The 21,738-nt window shown below is 52.6% G+C and overlaps 1 protein-coding gene across 1 annotated transcript in view; it reads left to right on the forward strand.

Annotated features, from left to right (window-relative positions):
* The window catches only part of PNPLA7 (patatin like phospholipase domain containing 7), a 134,636-nt gene extending 113,469 nt beyond the window's left edge, over positions 1-21,167 (forward strand). The window contains exons 29-36 of the mRNA XM_066563058.1: positions 1,511-1,580; positions 3,466-3,582; positions 5,515-5,663; positions 7,946-8,098; positions 10,499-10,606; positions 14,513-14,600; positions 19,042-19,145; positions 20,390-21,167. Coding sequence (XP_066419155.1) covers positions 1,511-1,580; positions 3,466-3,582; positions 5,515-5,663; positions 7,946-8,098; positions 10,499-10,606; positions 14,513-14,600; positions 19,042-19,145; positions 20,390-20,467 — 867 coding nt within the window. The 3' untranslated portion in view covers positions 20,468-21,167. The remainder of the gene's footprint in view (positions 1-1,510; positions 1,581-3,465; positions 3,583-5,514; positions 5,664-7,945; positions 8,099-10,498; positions 10,607-14,512; positions 14,601-19,041; positions 19,146-20,389) is intronic.
* The last annotated feature ends 571 nt before the right edge of the window (positions 21,168-21,738 follow it).

Below are 21,738 nucleotides of genomic sequence, written 5' to 3' on the forward strand. Positions count from 1 at the left end.
GCTTTATTGCTGCGTGGGAGGCCTTGGGTTAGTTTGCTTTGTGCAGGTGCTTGCAGGAACATGAAAGGAGGTGTCAGAGAGGCTTCTTCTCCCATTCCTCTATTTCTGCTTAATATGTGCTTGATGCACTGAGAAGTGCAATCCCCAGAATATCTTCAGCTTGGAGAGGCACCTTAATTCTCTTGTAATCACACTTTATTCATCCACTTTGCTCTGGCATTTACACTGGGGTTGTGATCCTGGTGCAGTGCCTGTGAGCCCTCCCCAGTCCCACCAGCTTTGCAGAGCTGCTGAAGAGATTAAACTCAGCAGAAAAACCCCTGCTGCTTGGCAGTGCAGAATTTCAGGCTGAACAGCACAGAAATCCCACCAGGAGCTGCAGCCTGGCCAGTGAGGGAGAGCTTCCAGCTCCAGTGGTCCTGGAGTCCAAACCTGTGTTTGGTTTGTGTTTAAGGCCCATAAAGCTGTGCTGGAGAAGGCCAGACACCATGCCCAGTGAACAAAGGCTGCCTGGGAGGGCAGGTGCCTTGATTCAAGTTTTCTGATTGACAGAGCAGCATCAGCTGTTCCTGGGAACAGGACACAAGCTCAGTTTACTCAGACAAGTCCTCCTGCTTCCCCTTGGCAGCTACCATTTCACCAGGCACCATGGAAACTTTCCAAAACTGTCCTCTCTCCAACAGAGCCCTACACACTTGGGAGGTCACCTTCCCCTTTGCTTTTTCCAGCAGGTGGGAGGTGAGACACAGCTGAAACCAGAGGGAGACCTTCCCCTGCCAGGAGCAGGGCTGGCCCCATTGAATAAACTCCCAAAGCTCTTGGCTCAGCCATTCTTTTTGTGTCTCACCCTCCTTCTGTTCCACACTCCTCACTGTTGTGTTACCCTGCAGGATCTCAGGCAACCTCTAGAACTTTCTTGGAGATGTACCTTGCAGGGTCCTTTGTTCCTGTAGCCAGTGCTCCAGAGTTCGGTGTTGTCCTCTGTGATTCCAGAAAATGTTGGGTCTGCATTTCCTGCTGAAGTGATGACCCCTGGCTCCATCACCAGGAGGTACAGATTGGCCATTGCTCAGTCAGGAGGCCATGGATGATCATGTGCTTCATGTCCTCCAGTACTAAACAGCCTCAGGATCCCTTGGGATGGGAGTGACCATCAGACCCCCACCCTTCACCTGAAATCAAAACAAAAACCCCCTGCAGAAGGTGGCTCTGGTTTGTGTGAGGAGCTCTCTGTGCTGCCTCTGCACACTCTGCTGGAACAAGGGGCTCTTGCTACTTCAGAAAGGACAGGAGGATTTTTGTCTGCCTTGGTTCTGAATGAATTGTTTACATGAGAGACAAATTTATGAATTTAAACACAGGACTGAGGGGTTTCCTTCATCCATGCAGGTGTGTGTCTGTAGCTCTGTCTGGTAAGGTCCAGAGGTTGTTGCTCTGCTGTGTGTCAGGCACAGGGCGTGGTCAAGTGCAAGGTGACAGATTTAGTGAATTTGGGACTCTTCTGTTGCAGGATCTGTGGATTCCTTACTTCACCATCACCACTGACATCACTGCCTCGGCCATGAGGGTGCACAGGGATGGTGAGTGTGGCCATGGCCTCTCCAGGCCTTCAATCATCATGGGAGGCTTCAGGGTCACCCCTTCTTCCTGGAGCTTGTCTCACCTTTGAAATTTGTCTTTCCTCTTGCTTCTCCCTTCTGTGTTACCTGCTGAGCACCAAGCTGTGGCTGTACACAGGTGGCAAGGGACAGGGCTGCTGGCAGGGAATTAAATGAGATGCTGCATTCACTGTTTGGGGAGAAAATGGCTCCATTGGCACCTTTCTGTGTACTTAAAGCATCCTTAAAATCAAGTGCAGGTATTTTAGCCATAAATCAGACTTAAAGCAACCAAAGCCTTTGACAATTCCAATTCCCCTAAATGAAGCTGTCTTCCCCCAGAACAGGCTCTGCCTGAAGCAGGGGCTGAGTTGGGCTCTCATTTGTGGTCAGTCCTTTCTGTTTGTCACTGAGTGAAGAGGGGAGGAGGATCTGAGGTGCCTGGGATGTGTCCCTGCCTTTGCCTTTTGTCAGTCAGTGACTCAGCCTGCAGAGGAGACCTCCAGGTGCCCCAGATATTCCTGGGGGGAGCTCCAGCCTTTGCTGCCACATCTGATGTTTGTCCCTGGGGCTGGCACAGGTCACACTGCCCATTCCTGCCATGCCAGGGGGGTTATGGAGCTGCTGAAGGACTCTGGGCTTTGATCAGGGCAGCTAAAACAAGCAGAAAAAGGATTAACCCTTCTCAGAGGTTTTGTATTCCCATTCCACAGCAGGTTAAGCCAGTTGAGGTCAAGAAACTCACTCCAGCCAGCTGCTTGTCCCCGTGGAAGTTTAATGGAAGGAAAGGAATCAGCTGGAGAGTGGTTACGCTTGTCTCCACTGAATGGAGATAAATTAAGTTCCCAGCTGCTGCCATTTCCCATCTTGGTTTGGTCTGTGAGGTGTAACACACGTCAGCAGTTTCCTTGGGTGGAAATTCCACTAAAACTATTAATAATAACCCCCAAATGTGCCAGCATTAACCTGTGCTAACAGCAGGAGTGCTGGGGTTGGAATTAGAAACAGAGCTGTTATCTGTTTTAAAAAGAAAACACCAAAAGAAAATCAATGCCCAGGGAATTTGCTGGGAAGAGTTGCTGTTGGAAGCACCAAGCAGTTAATTACTGAGCAGTGATTTAGCACTGCAAGGCTCACTTATCTTGGTATTTTAAAGATTCACTTCTCAGACAAGCCTCTTGGCCTGTGGAAATGCAGTGTCTTCCCAATTTGGTTGATGCAAATGTTAAGAGAAAAATCAGTGTATAAGAGCCTTAAAGCAGAATGTTTTATAGGAAACACGGCCAATCAATTTCTACTTGACTAAACTTTGTTTCTAGCAGCTTAAAGGATTATTACTGTTCCTTACAGCACCAACAGAAATGGCCCAAGAGGAGATAATGATCCCCAGGAGGCATTTGCAGTGGTTTCACAAGACAAAACGTTTGCTTGTTGCAGAGGAGGGAAAACAGAATTTTTTGGGGTACTATAGCTTGTATTTTTCAGGTTCAGGTCCTGCTAAAAGGTTTGTGGATCTCTGTAGAGCACAGTGACTGCAGCTGCACCTTTTCCTTCCCCCTCAGCCCCAGCTCCACAAACCCTGGTGCTCCCTGCAGTAGGAATATGCTGAGATCCCACAGGAGGCAGTAAATCTGAGGAATGGGCTTAAAACTGTGGATTCTGGGGCTTTGCCTGGTGTCTGCATAGTCTGTGTTTTTTCCTGGCCAGTAGTATGATACAGAAAATAATAAACTGTTTTAATAACTTCCTCACAGTGCTCTGAGGAAAGTCTTTATCTCTTGATTATCTTAATGAGTGCAGCAGCCTCCCCCCTGCGTGGCAGTAATTAATGCTGGCTGATTAATTAATGCTGCTGCCCTCCCTGCAGGCTCCCTGTGGAGGTACGTCCGGGCCAGCATGTCCCTCTCAGGGTACATGCCACCCCTGTGTGACCCCAAGGATGGCCATCTCCTCATGGATGGGGGCTACATCAACAACCTGCCAGGTAGGAGCACAGCCCATGGGGGCAGAAATTCCCAGACCTGCCCATCAAACAGCCTGCAAGCCTTGGGGCTCTTGTTTATCCCCAAAACAAAGAGAAATCTCACAGACACCTTTAACCTCATGCTGGTTACCTGGAGTCCTTGCTCTCTGGGTGTTTTCTGGGTGTTCCCTTTATCTTGACTTTATTAACACTTTTTTTTTAATGAAGTATTTCCTGATAGCCAAATTCTGAACATACAACTCCCTAAGTTCTGTTCAGCTAAGTATGTATCTTCTATTCAGCTAAGTCTAATTTAGTGCTTGCTGAAGGGAGAGAGGAGGAATCAAACCACAGACACACAATCTACCTTGGAGTTTCTCTTCAATCAGTTAATTAAGAAATAATTCTGAGAGAGCAACAGCATCTGCTGCTCAGGCTGCTGTCGCCTGGAGCATGTGGCAGTGGGGGAATCATGGGGCCATGGAAGGAGGGATGTGGGGTGTGGGATGAGGTCTGAACCCCCCAGCAGGGTCCAGGGGTGTGAACTGGCCGTGTTTGGGATGTGTTTTGTGTCAGATTTCACTGCAGTCACAAGGGTGGGTGGCTCAGGGGTGGCTGAGGCAGCAGAGCCCTGCAGGGTCACTGCAGTTTGTGACTCAGGTAAAGAGGGAGGAACCTCAGGCAGAGACTCCCACCTGAGCAACCCGAGCCATTTACATCTTCCTGTCACACCCTGACTTTATTTTTCCATCAGGGCTGTATTTACCTAAAACCCAGGAACTGAAATGCACAAAACAGATCCCCCAAATCAGCATCTCCATTCTCTGTGATTGTAAGCCAGAATTGTGACTTGCAAACCAAAGCAACTCTTGCATCTCCACAGCTGGAGAGGGCAAAGAGCAGGCACAGGTGACACTGGGTGGGAAACAATAGACTGAACAAGCCCAGGAATATAAATCCAAGTCACAGAACAGATCTGATCTAAATAAGTGTCTAAATTAAGCCTCTAAATTGGCTCTTCAGGAGCTGTGGTTTTCCTACGCAAAACTATTCTGGAAACTGCAACTATCTTGGACTCTGGGGGTGTGAAAGAAATAGAAATCCATTCTGTGAGGTTCATGTCCTTCTCTTCCCTCCCCTGGCGCTTCCCTAAATCCTCACCCGTATCCAAAGACTGCAGCTCGTCCTTTTACTGACCTTGAAGTGGGAAGTGTTGCCTCATTTCTCTTCCCACTTTCAGATGTGAATCCTTCTCTTGGATCCCAGAGCTGTTCTCAGGCTGCCATCCAGCCTCTCCTCGCTGGCAGGTCCCTGTCCTGCTCCTCCCATTGTCACCTTCTCCCTGCAGCGTTGGCACTGCTCTCTCTAAGGCACTGCCACTTGTTCTCTCTGCAGGTCCCCCCGGTTTTTTTTTGGAATTAATGTGGGTTTGATGTGCTCTATTCCATTGTACCCAACGTGGTGTCACTGCCCTGGTGCTGTGTGCCCTGTCCCCTGCTGCCTGGTGACCTCAGGGAGGGTCAGGTCATCCCACTGATCTGGGGCAAAACATCCCCTGTCAGTGATGTCCCCCAGCAGTGCAGCAGCGGGGACTCACCCTGGGGTCACTCAGGGCCTGGTTGGTGCAGGATTTGGGATCCCTCCCTCCCCACAGAGCCTCCCTGAGCAGGAATGGTCTGGGCAGAGCTGCTGCAGAGTTCATGTGGAATCACAGAGTTGTTTAGGCTGAAGATCCTCTAAGGCTGAGGCCAGCCACTCCCCAGCACTAAGCCATGTCCCCAGGTGCCACATGCACCTTTTGGATCCCTGCAGGGATGGGCACCCACGGGCACTTCTGTCCTGCTGCTCGCGGTGGGTGCGACCTCAGGTGCCACACCTGAGCCGTGCAGATCTGTATCTGCACCTAGGGCAGCAGGGAGGTGACACAGGGGCTCTGACACCTCCTGTCCCCAGCTGACGTGGCCAGGTCCATGGGGGCCAAGGTGGTGATCGCCATCGACGTGGGCAGCCGCGACGAGACCGACCTGACCAACTACGGCGACTGCCTGAGCGGCTGGTGGCTGCTCTGGAAGAGGTGGAACCCCCTGGCTGAGAAAGTCAAGGTACTGGGGCTGGGCTGGAATGGTTTTCCAGGGCAGTGGGAGGAGTGGGAGAAGTGGGAAGATTCCCTCTGTTACTCAGGGAGCAGGTCTGGGCCAGATTTGTTGTTTTGCTGGATTTCACAGGATGACCAGGTTGGAAGAGACCTTCAAGATCATTGAGTCCAACCCAGCCCCAACCCCTCAACTCAACCCTGGCACCCAGTGCCACATCCAGGCTTTGTTAAACACACCCAGGCATGGGGACTCCACCACCTCCCTGGGCAGCCATTCCAGAACTTTATCACTCCTTCTGTGAAAAACTTTTTCCTGATATCCAACCTGAATTTCCCTTGGCACAGCTCGAGGCTGTGTGCTCTGGTTGTGTCAGTGCTGCTGGAGAAAGAGCCCAGCCCCAGCTGAGCACAGGCACCTTTCAGGAGCTGTGCAGAGTGATGAGGGCAGCCCTGAGTCTCCTTTGCTCCTGAAATGTGAATTCTTGTTCAAAGAAGGGAAGGCAGTGATGTGGGAAGCGGCTGGCAGAATTCTTAGAGCAAAGAAATCTTTTCTTGGATCTGCATACATTCTGATAAACTCAGAATTAATTAATTTTACCCATAAAAGCAGTAAATCTGTCCAGCTCACTTTCTATCCTGTGTCTCTGAACTGCTGATTTAGGGAGATTTTAGCACTTGGCAGTAATTAAGTGCAACTGATAAACAGGGGTCTGCAGAGCATGATTTTATTATTTTCCTTTTGTTGCATGTGCTCAGGCCAACTCTCTTCCTTATTCTGCATTTCCTAAATTACCTGGCTCTGTTACTCTCCCCCAAGTGGATATTGATTTTAATTCTTTCCTCCCAGTTGCATTCTCCAGTTGGAATTGGTCTCAGTAGTACCCAGTGAAATATTCCAACTGCCTGAATGGCAGTAGGCAACCATGGAAACATGGAATTCCTTCTGAACACCAAAAAACACTTTATTTATTGGTTGTGGTGAAACACTGGCCAAACAGAGGGCTGGTAGTTTCCATCTGTGAAAATGGTCAAAACTCAGCTGGACATGGTCTTGGACAAGCTGCCCCAGCTGGCCCTGCCTGGGCAGGAGGGAGGGACTGGATGATCTCAAGGGGTCCCTGTCCACCTCAGCCATTCTGCAAAGTCTCTGCCCTGGCACTGGACAGATCAGAGAACCATGGGATTACAGACTGGGTGGGGTTGGAAGGGACCTTAAAGCCCTTTCAGTTCCCCCCCCACAAGGTTCCAAGCCCTGTCCAGCCTGGCCTTGAACACTGGCAGGGATGGGGCATCACTGATTTCTGCCTTGGAGGATCACTGTGCCCCTCACCTCAGCACAGATCTCTTAAGTTCTGTATTTATTTCACTATATCCTGGGATGAAAGTCTTGGTTCAAGCTTGTTGGAAGGCGATTCCCTTCCTGTGCTGACCAGGGACACTCTCCCTGCCTGCTCACACTGGGGCCCAGCTGCAGGTGCTGCTGTGCCAGGGCATCACCAGGTGCCAGCTGTCTTGGCTTGAACAGACAGGTGTCTGCTAAGGAAGGCAGGAGCCTCCTCTGAAATGGAAAATGTAAACCACCTCCCTCGGAATTATTATAATTTTGAAATTAAGGAGCTCTCAGGCAAAGATACGGGAATAGGAATAACAGTTCTTTACTAGGAAAATTAAAATACAAATGCAGTAATACGAAACAAGAAAAAAAAAAAATCTGCTGCCAGAGTGAGAGCAGTCCCTGTCCCCTGTGTGTCAGGGGGTGGCACAGCCCCATCCCATGGGGGCTCAGCCCTCCTGCAGTGCCAGCTGTGGCTCTGCTGGAGCAGGGATCCTGCACAAGGGGGGAGTTTTCCTCTGCAGCTCCAGGGCTGCTGGAGATGGGCCTGGGCTCCCTCTGGCCATGCAGGGCAGCAGAAGCTGCTCCTCTGGCAATGCACTGGGCAAAGGCTGCTGTGCTGTGCCAGGCTCACATTGGATCCAGGTAGGAATGCTTGGCTCCTGCCCTGGGCGCAGCATCTCCCCATGGGATGCTGGAATTGGATCAGCCCTGCAGGGACACTCAGTGGCCATGGACAGCAGAGATCTCCTGCAGGGAGGATTGGCTGGGGGAGAGATCAAGAAAAAACTGCCCATGGACAGCAGAGAACTGCCCCAGCTCTGACAGATGGGGATAGAACACACAGCCCTGTTTCCAACCTGAGACACCAGCTCACTTCTCCCCCGTGCTGAGCACACCAAGCACGTTCTGAAAGCCACCTGGAGGAGCTGAATTTGTGAATTTGTGCTGGGCAGGTGCTGAACATGGCCGAGATCCAGACACGTCTGGCCTACGTGTGCTGCGTGCGGCAGCTGGAGATGGTGAAGAACAGCGACTACTGCGAGTACATCCGGCCCCCCATCGACCGCTACGGCACCCTGGACTTTGGCAAGTTCGACGAGATCTGTGTGAGTGCCCCTGGCAACCCAGGGCCCAGCTCTGCTCCTCACTGCCCTGCCCCTCACTGCTCCTCACAGCCCTGCCCCTCACAGCCCTGCCCCTCACAGCCCTGCTCCTCACGGCCCTGTTCCTCATGGCTCTGCTCCTCACAGCCCTGCTCCTCACTGCTCTGCTCCACACTGCCCTGCCCCTCATAGCCCTGCCCCTCACTGCCCTGCCCCTCACAGCCCTGCCCCTCACAGCCCTGCTCCTCTCTGCCCCTCACAGCTCTGCCCCTCACAGTCCTGCCCCTCACTGCCCTGCCCCTCACAGCCCTGCCCCTCACTGCCCCTCACTGCCCTGCCCCTCACTGCCCTGCCCCTCACTGCCCTGCCCCTCACAGCCCTGCTCCTCTCTGCCCCTCACTGCCCTGCTCCTCATGGCCCTGCTGCTGGTAATTAGTGCTGCAGCCAGTGCAGAGCGTGGCAGAGTGCAGAGGAGTGCGTTGGCAGAGTGAATAATTGACACTCAATAATGCTGTGGAATGATATCTCAGCTGGGAGATTGGATTAGCAGCAGGAATTGAGTTTGTAATCTTGATTCTGTCATGACCTGTGAAGGGATGGGTTGCCTTGCTCTGTTTTGTGGCAGTTCAGGCTCAGCTGCTGGGTGAGAGCTGCTCTGGGCAGTTTTGGGGTTTGGCATTGCTGTGGGCTGAGGTTTGGCCTCACTTTCACCTCCTCCTGGAGCTTGTTGTATCATGAAAGGTTTGCAGAAATCTGTCAGGGAGGCCTTGAATCCTGGAAATGGAGGGAAATGTGAAAATACCTGGTTCTGCGAACATTTGAACCCTTCTGTGAATAAAACATCATCCACAATTCCTCTGCACCCCTTAGAGGGTCAGGAAGTGGCACCAGTGTCAGGGTGTTGAAGTGGTGCTGCCAGTTCACACATCACTGGCATGGGTTGTGTTTGTTTGTGTCAGAGCCCAGCAGGGGCAGAGCTGGCCCCAGGTGTGCAGGGAATTGTCCTGCTGACATAATCCAGTGTTCACAGCAGAAATGTCCCTGCTCAGGCAGGACAGCAAAAGCCATTCTGGCTCAGTGTCTCCTGTCAAGAAAATGATTTTACTGCCTCCTTCCATTCTTTGCCTGTTTTAGCCCTGCAGGCATCTTCCATGTCCAGATATTCCTTCAGAGCTTTGCTCCTCTCCCAGGCTGGAAAAGCTCCACTCCTCCTTGAAGTCAATCTCCGTTACACTTTAATGAGAAGCTGTGATGCTCCTTAGCCTGCAGACTGCTCTCTCTGGTCCTGGCTTAGCAAACACTGACCAGCCCCAGGAGCACAGCTTAGCCCTGCAGGTTCCCATCTGAGAGACTCCTTAGGACACACAGCAGCTACTCCAAACCTCCAGCTGATTTCCCCAGTGTAAATATTTTCTCTGGGATATTTGGTGCCTCTTGGCTCGTGGGCAAACACTGCTGTCTGCTTGTGGATCTAGGACTTTGCTGATATATAATTCTTTGCTCTTTGCCAGCTGGAGAGCCCTGGCTGATGTGGAAACCTTGACAGACAGGTGTGGTAGTTCATCACGGGAGCAGATCGTGAGCTGTCACATCCCTGCTCTGTTCTAATGTGCTGCTGTTAAAGAGATGTAAAAGCACCAGGCAAATTTTGTCAGTGCAATAAAACCTGAGAGAAGGGCAGTTCCTCACAAGTGTCACTGTCTGTGAGCAGGTTCTTGGCACCAGACACTGCAGGGATGGAGAGGCAGCACCTCCTGGATCCTCATTCCCTGCAGCACAGCTCACTAACTTCAGTCCACAAGGGAGCTTTAAACTGTGCTGTTCAAAGGGAAGGACAGTCCAGGCATTCCTTTATCCTTAGGGGCTGGGAAGTACTGGGGGGGTTCATTTCAGCTCTGTGCCTGGATTTTACAGGAAATAGAAATGGGCACCAGCATTTTCCAAGGAGCTGAAATCTCTTCATATCAAACCCCTCGTGTTCAGCCCCAAGCAGGGGTGGCTGTTCTGCAGCTCAGCTTCCCCTGGCTGGTTTGGGTCAGCCTGACCTGCCAGTGGCAGAGCTGTCAGCTCCTTTTTCTTCCCTTAATCACCCCCACCTTGGGCTGGCATAGATGCTGGGAAGTGAATTCCAGCCCCAAGGAAGGCTCTGAACCCTCATCCAAAAACTGGAGGAGAGACAACACCAGAGGTTTAATGCTGCTGCCAGAACCAGGGCTGGAGATGGGATCCAGGGCTCCCAAAACCTGTTGCTCTGTCCTTCCCATTTGATTTTTCAACATAATTTCTACAGTGTTCTGAGAAAAAGAGTAAAACTTGGAGCAATGGGTCTGTTTTTTCCAGTTGTTCCTATGCTAATGGCAGTTATTAATTACTTTCTTTTCTCCTGATTTTTTTTTTTTCCAGGAAGTGGGATACCAGCATGGGAAAACGGTATTTAATGTGTGGTGCAGGAGTGGAGTCCTTGACAAGATGCTGAAGGACAGGCAAGAGACCTGCAAATCCAAAACTGATGTAAGTGCTCAGGGAAATGCTCTGTGCTCCTGGAGCTGCTCAGGGCTGGGGCAAGGGACAGTGACTGCCCTGAGGCTGGGTCACAGCTCAGTGCTCTGGATTTCCTGGCAGGGAAGTTCCAGTTGGTTTTAAGAAACAGTTATCACCTTTTTGAGGAATTTGGATAATATATGATAATATAAGGGCTCACTGTCCTTCCTTTCCTTTGAATCCCTCTGATTTGAAACCCAAGTGCTACAAAGGCTTCATGTTTTACCCAGTAATTCTTTTTTATCATCTTTTAGAGAGGGAAATGAGCAGTAATTTTTTAAGGGATGGCCAGAATGAATCATAGCTGTCTTGATCCTCTCAGAGGGGAGTCAAGTGAGGTGAGAGATGACACTGAGGATTTGCAGCTCTCCAGAGGTGGGTGGCAGAGCACTTTGGCTCAGAGATAGGGAGAGGATGGATGGCAGGATGGACACTGGGCCAGGGATGAGGGGTGGATGATTCCACATCCAGGTGCCCTCAGTGTCAGCAGAGGCTGTGAGTCACTGAGGGGTGGAAATGGCTCTGCTGGGAGGAGGTGAATGTCACCCTCAGCTCCAGGGGGACTTCCCAGCATCAGATGGATCTGCCCACGCTGCCTGGCAGGGCCAGAGTGGCTCTGGAAGGAGCACACAGGGACTGAGCCCTGGAGGAGACCACTGGAGATCCACGAGCCTGAGGAACCCCCAGACTCCTCAGCTGGGGTTCCTCCCTGGGAGCACACCTGGGTGAGAAGGTGCTTCAGTGTGGCTGCACAAGATGAGTCCTCAGTCCACCTCTGGCACCTCCTGATCAGCCATGAGGGGCTGGGGTTCAGATTTTGTGTTGAAGTCACAAGGAGAAGTCAAGGCAGGGAGAATTGTGTGTCTCAGAGTTGGCTGTGTCCTATTTCAGCCTCGCTTTTATCACCAGCCAGTAAAAAGCCTCAAAGATTTTCAGTGCTGTGACAGACACTTCTTTTAAAGAAGACTGCTTTTTAAACTGCCCTTTTTACAGGATTCAGTAATGGAGGGGAATATTTCACTTAAATCATGCTATCACAGCAGCATGATGGACATTTATCACACCTCCCCTGGCTTCTGTGGCACTTCAGTGCCCGGGAGAGCAAATCTGTCACCTCCTCATTGCAGACACAGCCTGACCCTGCCCTCACTTGATAATGAGGCACCAAGTGCTGATTGCTGAGGTGCCACAGCACGGAAATAACAGGGTAGGGAGAGTGACTCACCACCCCTGCCAGGTTATGGAGCAGGAACCACGGGCTCTGTGCATCCCAAGGACCTGTGGGATCATCTGCTCATCCTCCTAAAACTCCAGAGCCCTCTGAAACCCAAGATTTTTGCATCTGACTTGTGTTGCAGGAGATTTATTTCTATGAAGTTACAACTGTTGCAGCTCCCACTGGGGTATTTTTCTTGCTTTTCTTAGTCCATTAGAGTCACTTAAGTCCTTTAGCTGTGTTATCTTCCAGGCAGAGCAGCTGATATTTTTAACTTGCCTTTCATTAGCAAAGGTTTTGATGCTTTATGTGTTTTAGTTCTTCATCTATTTCTGGAGTGTTCAACATCTGAGAGCTGAGTGCCATTTCTTATCGTCTCGTTTCCATGTTGTGAGCATTGCAGTTTTATTTAAAAATCCAGATATTTAATCATTTAGATGCTTCTCCTTTGCTTTGATCATTTAGTCCCTGTTTATCTTGTCTCCAAAATGCAAATACTGAAGACACAAACAACAGGAACCTTACATAAACTTTACTTTGAGCAGCCCTTACTCCTTTCCAGTATGGAATGCTGCAGCACCATTAATTGGGTCTGCTTGGGGAAGTTCTGTCTACTGAGCTGTTATTCATAGTCAAAGCTAAATATAAACCAGTGGACTACAATAGTAACTGTCTTTCTCCTCTAATTTATTTCATAAAGATTGTGCCAAAGAGAAAAACTTTCCTCCTTGGAAAAAAAAAAATACCAGAGAAGTCTGAGAGTAGGTTTCAGGTGGATGTGAGACACTTCTTTGCTTTGTGTTATCTGATGGGAGGATGATTTTGTCCTTAAAAGTAGTGAGAGGAAGCACTGAAACATTAAACTCCTGTTTGTAAAGCACCAAATGAGTGTGGGAAGACACCTGGTTTCCCTCAAGTGGTTTTCCAGTCCTGGTGCTGAGGCTTTGGGTGCAGCTGCCTGCCCAGTGCCCTCAAACAGGCTGACCTGGGGACAGCTGGGGGACAGGTGCTTCTGAGGGTGCAGTCCCACTTCATTCCCATCCATCCTCACCACAGGAGCTGCTGATGGTTTTCCTGGGGCACACTTAGGTGCTGAGCCCTGCAGGATTTCGTTCAGCTGTTCATGCAGAGCCCTTCCATCCCTGCTCCCAGGGACAGCCTGGCACTTTGTGCCCAAGTGCTCTGGGCAGCCACCTCATCCTCCTGGGTTGTGGGGTGCAGGGACAGCCTCAGACCTGGCTGTGTCCCTGTGGTGTCCCTCACTGAGCTTTGTGGCACAGGCTGGAGCTGTCAAGGAGCTTTTCTTCCCTGTCCTGGGGAGGAGCTTCCTGCAGATGCTGCACTGGGAACGTTCAGGTTGGATGTTCAAAGTGAGCCTGGGCTGACTCATCCTTTCCAGCAGTTCCTTAACAGTCACAATGAGCTTCTCAACTTCTTTATGTTTTAAGGTGTGTGTCCTGAGCTGCTGCTGTTCCATTTCATACAGGTACCTTTTCATTCCCTCCAGGCTTTCTCTGCCCCTGTTGCTTGTCCTGGATCTGCTCTGTGCTGTGGCTGTTCTAAATTACATCAAAATCAGATGAAAGGTCAACTGAGAGCACTTTGCTGCAGCAGCAATGGGCTGCTGCTGTGACCCCACGGGGCTGTGTGATTCACAGGCTTGGTGTTCTTGCCAGAGGAGCAGAGGATTGTTCATGAAACCCCGTGTTAGGAAGCTGCCCTGGCTGGGAGCACATGGGCAGGTCTGGGTGTTTGGGAACACAACTGGCACAGCAACTCCTGGCCAGTTCCCTCTGCCTGCTCTCCCCCATCCCCTTCCTCTGGGCTGGGGTTGTTGCTGTGTCCATTAAACTCACTGGGTTTAAAAAAGGATGAGAGGTGTTGAGGTGTCCTCCTGGTTACCTTGTGCCCGTCCCAGAGAGGGAGGGGTGGCTGCAGGAAGCCTGAGAGGGCTCCTAAATGCCAAAGCTGGGTTTTCTTAGAGGAGACACTGGAGCAAGAACTTCTCAAAATAGAGAACACTCAGCCCACTGCTTGGATGAGACAGAGTGAAAATAGCAAGGGTTTACTGGAGAGAGGAATTGCAGTGGGAGATGTCTCTGCAGGCTCTGGCTCACTGCAGCACCTCCAGCTCTGGGGCTTTTAGGGGTCCCTGGGGGTCCTGCTCACCCCAGTGCCCTCCTGTCCCTGCAGCCTCTGTGGCATCACTCCAGCTGAGGGATGGCCACTGTGTGTCCCACCTGGTCACCTTCTCCCAAAAGCAGAAGCTCCCTGGGGGCGGCACCTGGCCCAGGCAGTGCCTCACAAAGGGACTCTGATGGAGAAAAACACATGGAGGGAGCTCTGCCATGCCAGGGCCCAGCCCCTCCTGTGCTTGTCTCTGGGGTCTCTTTAATAAGGCTCCTTGTTGTGTGGGTGGAGTAAGAGCCATTCAAAGCATGTCCCACTGTTGGGAATCCCATCTCTGCCAGCAGACCTGCCTCAGGAGAGCTGTTTGCAGGATTTCTCACTGATGAGTAATGAGGGGGCAGCTGTGGAGAATTTGTGCGTCTGGAGCTTTGTCTGTTCAATATCGTTTTTATACAGTCTCGACTTGTTTGGATTTTCTGTGTACATTTCTGTGTACATTTGCTGACAAACCTTCAACTTCTGTGTTTCAGAACGTGACCTGTCCCACCACATCCTTCACAGACCTGGCTGAGATCGTGTCCCGCATCGAGCCCGTCAAGGCTCCTCCGCTGGCCGACGGTGAGGGGCACGAGGGGGACAAGGGACAGCTCCTGCCTGCCTGCCCTCCCCTGCCTGTGCTCAGCAAGGGCCCTGCAGGGCACTGCCAGCCCCTCCCTGCTCCCTCAGAGCCCTGACCCTCTGTGTCCCCCTCCTGCCACCTCCTCTGGGACAGTGGGATCGGTTGGGGTGTCCTCTGCAGCTGCTGCCAGCCCCTTCCTGGGCAGCTCCCAGGGGGGAATAATCCCTGCTGGAGTCTCAGCTGAGGGAATAACACAAGGGGCAGCTCAGCTTCCATCCCCTCAGGCTGTCCTGTGCCCTTCTGCTGGCTCCATCCTCAGCCCTGTTGGGCAGGGGGAGGCTGAGTTCAAGCCCTGCCCCAAGGATGTTGGGCAGGGGGAGGCTGAGTTCAAGCCCTGCCCCAAGGATGTTTTCCCTGCTGTCGTGAGTAGGATCAGGAGTGACTCACTGGCTCCAGTGCTTTTTGTGTGCTCCTGTTGTGGGAGCAGCAGTGAACTGGAGAGGAGCAGGCAGCAGCTCCTGCATGGTGGCACAGAGGGGCTCTGTGCCCCGTGCTGGCCCTGCCCTGCAGAGCAGCTCCCTGGTTATGGAGCTCTCAGATCCAAAAGGATCAGAGCCTTGCAGGCCTGAAACCCCTGAGTGTGTCACCAGGGCTGGAGCTCTTTCTAAACAGTCTCTTCCCCTCCTCCTGATTCTTGTTCCTGCAGAGGGAAAGCTAAAGTTAGCAGTGCTCCCATCTGTGACTGTTTGCAGAGATGTCCCTGTGGTAATTTGAAATGCTAATTACAATCATATGCCTTATGAAGAAAATATTAATCAAATGTGGTTGAAGCAGCCATTGTGAATAAGAGTGAAGAGTTCATGGTATGTGGTTATTTAAGGCTCAGGCACTGAGACTTGCTGAGATTTCACCAGAGCACTGGGACAGATCCTCCTCCACTCTGGAGCTCCTGATGATTCCCTGTTAGGCTCCTGCTTTCTGCTGGGCAGGGCTGTGGAGGGAGTGTGGCAAATGGACCTGACACCCTCTGGGCTGAGGAGGGGCAGTGCAGGGGCTGCTGGGCATGGATGCCATGGAGGGATGGGGCCACGTGCTCCCTATGGCTGCTGAAATGCCTTGGCTGTAGGGTCTGAGGAGGGGCTGGCAGCAGAGTCGTGCACGTGCAGGATCCTTTGTGTTCTGCCATGTGGCTGAGGGACCCTGGCCGTGTCTGGGTGGCAGTGACAGCAGTGACATCCCTCAGTGCCCTCTGTGCATGAGACACTTGCTGAAGAGCTGTGGGGGAAGGTGTGTGGTGAGGTGAGCTCAGGGGGAGGGTGGCACCTCCCTGCAGTGGCCTCGTGGCTGTCAGGTGGCTCCTCTGGCATTGCTCTGCTCTGGGGGTGAGGGGGCTCTGAGGTTTGTGACCTGGGGAGGGGACAGGGAACTCCTTGGTGGCCTGGCTGTGATCCTGCACTGTCACCTTTGTTCTCCCTGGAAATCCCTTCCTGAGGGAGGTTTGGATCACAGAGGCTGAGAAAGGCACAGAGGCTGAGCACCCTGCAGGTCTGGGGCTGGCTGGGGAAATCCTGGCAGTAATTTTGTTCTCAAGAAAGCAAAGGGAAAGGCTCAAGTTCTGATGGATGGGGAAGGGTCAGCACAGAGGGTGAGAAGCCTGGGTGGGGCAGGAGCTGTGTGGGCTTTGTGGGGAAAGGGCAGGGGAATTCCTTCTCCTCTTGAGCACACAGAGAGCAGTGACCAAAGACATGCAAAAGGTTTTCAAAAGGGATCCTGTGCCTCAGGCAGGGCTGAGCAGAGGGACCTGAGTGCCAGAGTGCTGGGACACAGGTGTCTCATTTCACAGCAGTGTTGGTGGCCCTGTTGCCATTCTCCATCCCCACATCCCTCAGCCAGGATCATCCCTCTGCCCAGCTGGGGTTTGGGCACACAGAGCTGTGGCTGTGGCCAGGGGAGCTCAGGTGCCACTTTGGGGGTGGCTCTGTCACATCCCTGCTCAGGCTCCCCCTGGGAGGGATGGCTGAGCCCAGGAGATGCAGCACTTGTAGCAATGGTCATTTGGATAATGGGATTTGTGGAGGAGAAATGTTCCTGGTGCTGTCAAATGCCTGGGTTTGCCATCCAGCTGGAGCAGGAGACATCCCAGCACCTCTCAAGGGACACAATTAGCAGGCACCAGCCACCTCTGCATCTTAGCTGCTTTAAAAGAACTTTTCTGGAGGAGCACTAATGCAGCTGAGGCTGTGCTGAGCTTCCAGGTGCTGACTGACCCCTCCAGCCACAGCACAGCTGTGCCCAGCTGGGCTTCCCTGCAGGAATCAGCCACAAAGCAGAAACAGCCCAGCTGCAGGAGCACGGGGCAGGCTCTGGGTGGGAAATGCCCTCCCTGCAGGGAATGTGCTCACCCTGCTCAGGCCAGGCCTGGGGACCTTCCCAGGGTGGAATCTCCTCCTGGCTGAGCTCTTTGGGTGGTGCTGAGCTGAACAGAGCAGCAAGGCCCTGGTCCTGCCTGGTGCTTCTGGGAGGTTTTGTAGTGCCCAGAGCGTCACTGTGAGCTCAGCCTTGGTGGAAGGTGATGGTTTGGGACAGCAGGGCCACCTCCTGCTCTCCTTTCCCCCCTCCAGCACCCAGAGCTGTGCTCTGAGGGATGTGGGAAGGGTGGCTCTTGGTTCTGTGTCTGTAGAAGGACCTGTTAAATGCTGAATAGTGCTGGGAGAATCAAGGAATTTGGTCTTGATGGCAGCTGGTTTTATTGGAAGTATAAACTCCAAACTCTTGTTTGTGGTGTCTGTTACTGTTCAGATGAGTTTCCAGTTTCTCTGGTGTATTTTATCAAAGATTATCATTAGTGTTTTTAGTAAAAACTAACAATCATTGTCTAATTCTCAGTAAAAAAAACCCCTAAAAATAATAAAAGAAAATAAAAAAGACCTAATGTCTTTCATTCCAATGTTCTAGCAGTTGGTAGTAGTTATGTGCTAGGAGAAAAGGCTGTGGAACAGACTGTGCTGTTGTCTTCAGCATGGAGCAGATGCTATTGATGGCTCCCAGGAGAAATACTTAATCAAGGATCTGGTTTAAACAGGAGCCCCCTCTTCACCAGTGGGCTGCATCCAGCTATTGCCTCAGAGCACACTGGAATTAACTCAGGAAAGGGGCAGAAGAGCCGGTGTCACACAAAGGTGATTTTAATGGTGACCATAAAATGTCATTTTCACACCTTCAGCTGCATCCTGAAGCTCTGAGTGCCAGCAGAGGAAGGTGCTGCCTGCCAGGGGCTCTGTCCTGCTGCCCACGTGCCCTGGGGTCACCAGGGGCTGGGACAGGGGCTGGGGGCAGCTGGGACCAGCAATGGCTCCCCCAGCCCAGCTCATTCCTGGAGTTGCTGTGGGGAGCAGCCCTGGTGCAGGTGGAGTCAGAGAATGGTTTGAGTTGGGAGGGACCTCAAAGCCCATCCAGTGCCACCCCTGCCATGGCAGGGACACCTCCCACTGTCCCAGGTGCTCCCAGCCCTGCCCAGCCTGGCCTGGGGCACTGCCAGGGATCCAGGGGCAGCCCCAGCTGCTCTGGGCACCCTGTGCCAGGGCCTGCCCACCCTGCCAGGGAACAATTCCTAATTCCCAATATCCCACCCATCCCTGTCTACCTTAAGGCCAGCCCCCTTGTCCTGCTCCTCCAGGCCTTGGCAGGTCCTGCTCCTGCTGCCTGTTTTGCAGATCCTCCAGGTGATCTCCAGATGCTGGCAGAGGTGTTGGCTCTGCACTGATGTGTCCTCATTCCATTGGAACAGGCTGGGGCTGTTCCTTGCCCATCCTGCTGCTGTGCACAGCTCTTGAGACTCCCTAAATTATGTTAATCTGCCGGATTACTGGAGAAAGCAAGTGATTGTCCTCTGCAGAGAGGAAGGGAATGTGAATGTCAGTGTCCCTGTGGAGCAGAGATTGTGAGGCACTCAGTTATCAGCTCCACAGCAGGCAGAGCTCACCCTAAGCCTGGGATCCCTGGTCCAGAGCCTGTGAGCACAGGGAGTTTGGCTTGGCAGCTCAGAGGCTTCTCAAGGTGTCCCACGGGTCTGGTTGGGCTGAGGGGTGGAACACAGCAGCTGTGCTCTGAAGGGCATTCCCCAGGGAGCACCCCCCAAACCTGTGTCCCTCTGGGAGCTGGCACCCAGCACAGTGACCTGAACAGCAGGACAGAGCTGCTGTGCTGTGGTTCCTTGGATTCTGGAGGGCTCCAGGGCACCACTGGCAGAGAGGATGTGGTTTCTGTTTATGTGCTGGGGAGCTGAGATCTGTGTGTGAGCAGTCCCAGTTCACTGAGCTGCAGAGAGCTGCTGGCACTGCCCTGCCTGTGCTCAGTGACAGTGGCACTCATTCCTCTCCCAGCTTCCTCTGCCTCTCTGCTTGCCAGTTAAACCCTGTGCTTTGTGTCTTCTCTCCTCAGATGAGTCAGACTACCAGACTGAGTATGAGGAAGAAGTTCTGGACAGCCAGAAGGATGATTACCTTGATTTCATAAGCAACCAGGCTGAGGAAGACTCTGACTCGGTATGAACACCCTGAACAGGCAGTGCTGGTCATTGCTGGGTCCTGGCTGAATGGTGTCAGGTGGATGTGTTGGGAGAGATGCTGAGAGGAGCATCTGGGAGGGGCTGCCTGAGGAGCACTGTGCAGAATTGCTTTTTGTTAGTACAGACACTAAATGGCACATGCTCACCGTCCTCAGGCCAGTCCCTGCCACGTGTGGCAAAACCTGGCCACAGTTAAATCCTGTCCTGCAGCTCTGGGTTTGCTCATGAGGTGGATCAGGGCTGGAGAGGCTGAGGGAGCTGCTTCCTCCAGCCTGGGGGAGAGGAGCTGAAGGGAGGATCTGCCAGCAGGGTGGAGAGGGAGAAGGGGATTGTGGAGGAGAAGGGGGTTATGAAGGAGAAAGGGGTTATGAAGGAGAAGGGGGTTGTGGAGGAGAAGGGGGTTATGAAGGAGAAGGGGATTTTAGAGGAGAAGGGGATTGTGGAGGAGAAGGGGGTTATGGAGAAGGGGGTTATGGAGGAGAAGGGGGTTATGAAGGAGAAGGGGGTTATGGAGGAGAAGGGGATTGTGGAGGAGAAGGGGGTTATGGAGGAGAAGGGGGTTGTGGAGGAGAAGGGGATTTTAGAGGAGAAGGGGATTGTGGAGGAGAAGGGGGTTATGGAGGAGATGCCCATCAAAAAGCCAGGAGGGGCCTGGCACAATTTGTGCTGAAGAAAACCCTCCCTGGGGAGAGTGGGAAGTGCTGCCCTGTACACACAGCTGACACCCACCCTGGGTTGTGTGGAGAGAGGTGGAAACTCCACCCTTGTAGATACTTGAAAAGCAAAGCCCTGAAGAAGCAGCTCCAGCACTTGAGCCAGCCCTGCTTAGAGCAGATGACTGGAATTGTCTTCCAGAGGTCCCTTCCAAGCACAGGGCTTTGATTCTGTAGGACAGCAGGCCCACCCTGAGGTAACTGTGAGACCAGGTGTGCTGAGCAGCACACCTCAGACAGTCCCATCCCTGCTGCTCTGACTGCAGCAGGGTTTGGAAGGTGCTGTTGTGTTAGTCCTGGACAGTTCCTCAGTGGGAGCACAGGGTGGATGGGAAGGGCCCATGGGAGGGTGTCCAGTGGTGTTGGTGTTTTCAGGGAGGAGCTGGAGTGATGGGGGCTCTGTTTGCTGTGCTTACCCGAGCTGGTGGGAGAGGAGGTGAAGAGGACAGGTTTTAGCCAGCTCAGGAGGATGCTGAAGTTGCAGTTTGTGCTTCCTTTTCTCCTGCAGGATGAGGAGATGCAGCTGAGGAAGCGCAGGAATGTGCCCAGCGGGGAGGCCCAGAGCAGCACCGGAGAGCCGGGGTAGAGCTGGGAGAGGCCGAGCTGCCAGCTGGGAGCCACAGCCCAAACTGCTGACAGAGCAGCCCTATTTATTTATTTAATGCTTCACCAAACCAAAACAACACCAGATGAATGAAGGCAGAGTTCATCCTTCTCCAGCCAGGGCCGGGCACTCAGCACCACCCACACCAAGTCCTTTGGAGCTCTGGGCAGGGGGGCTGCCGTGGGCCCTGCTCCTTCCTGCAGGTGCTGGGAGCAGCAGTTATTGATCACAGACTGGCAGGGGGGCAGTTCAAAGCTGCCTGGATTCTTGCTGCTGTGTTTTTAGGCACTGTTTTTACTGCCAAGGCCCAAAGAACACTGGGGACCTCCCCCTGCAAGGTGCTGGGAGGGCTCCGGGCAGCAGCACTGGAGAGAGGGAGGGGTTTGTGGGTTGCAGCCTTGCTTTCTTTCCACACGAATCAGGTAACTGTGTAATTAACTCCTCAGTGACTTCCAACCATGTACTGGTGAGCAGTGCTCTGACAGGAGCAAATCTGAATGTATTTAACTTGAAATCTAAACCTAAGAAATCATTGTGAAGGGTGACCACAGAGCCTGGATCCTCGAGTCAGCAGCAGGACATTCACTGATGGATCATGGAACTGACACTTGCTGGGCAACTCTGGAATCACCACTTGGCTGTACTTGCCCTGTTGAAATAAAGTTATTTTGCTGGATTGAAATGTCTCTGTTTCTTTGCATCAGATCCTACAAAGAGAAAAGTTGTCAACAACTGAGAGCCCGACTTGCCTCTGCTTATCTCAGACTTGCAGAGGAACACACACAGAGTTTCCAGGTGCTCAGCCCAGCAGGAGTCACTCCAGGTATTGTCAGGCACTGGGAAGAATCTCCAGTGCTCTGTCCCCAGGGCTGGAGCTGTCCTGGCTGTTGGATCTGTCCAGACACCCCCTGGTGCTCAGCTCGTGTCACATCTGTCATTGCCAATGGCTGCATGACCAAGCTGATTCTTGCTTTATGGCAGCCCCAGCTCAGCCCCAGTTGTAGGTGCTGTTGCCTTGAAGGGATTTCTCATCAACCAGAGCACCAAGGTCACCCCCAGAGCTGCCTCCTTCCCTCAGCTCTCCTGGCCCTCCAGGCATCACCAGAGCTGGGCAGCACCCTAGGGCCAGGAACGTGTTTGGTGAGAAATGGGGTTTGGAAAAACTGGGAATTGTCACCTCTTCTCTGCATTTACCCTCCTTTTCTCTCCTGGAACACACTCTCCTTTACCTGCCCTGCATTGTGCTTTCCTCT

The sequence above is a fragment of the Molothrus aeneus genome, chromosome 19 (assembly GCF_037042795.1).
Source record: "Molothrus aeneus isolate 106 chromosome 19, BPBGC_Maene_1.0, whole genome shotgun sequence".
Lineage (NCBI taxonomy): Eukaryota > Metazoa > Chordata > Aves > Passeriformes > Icteridae > Molothrus > Molothrus aeneus.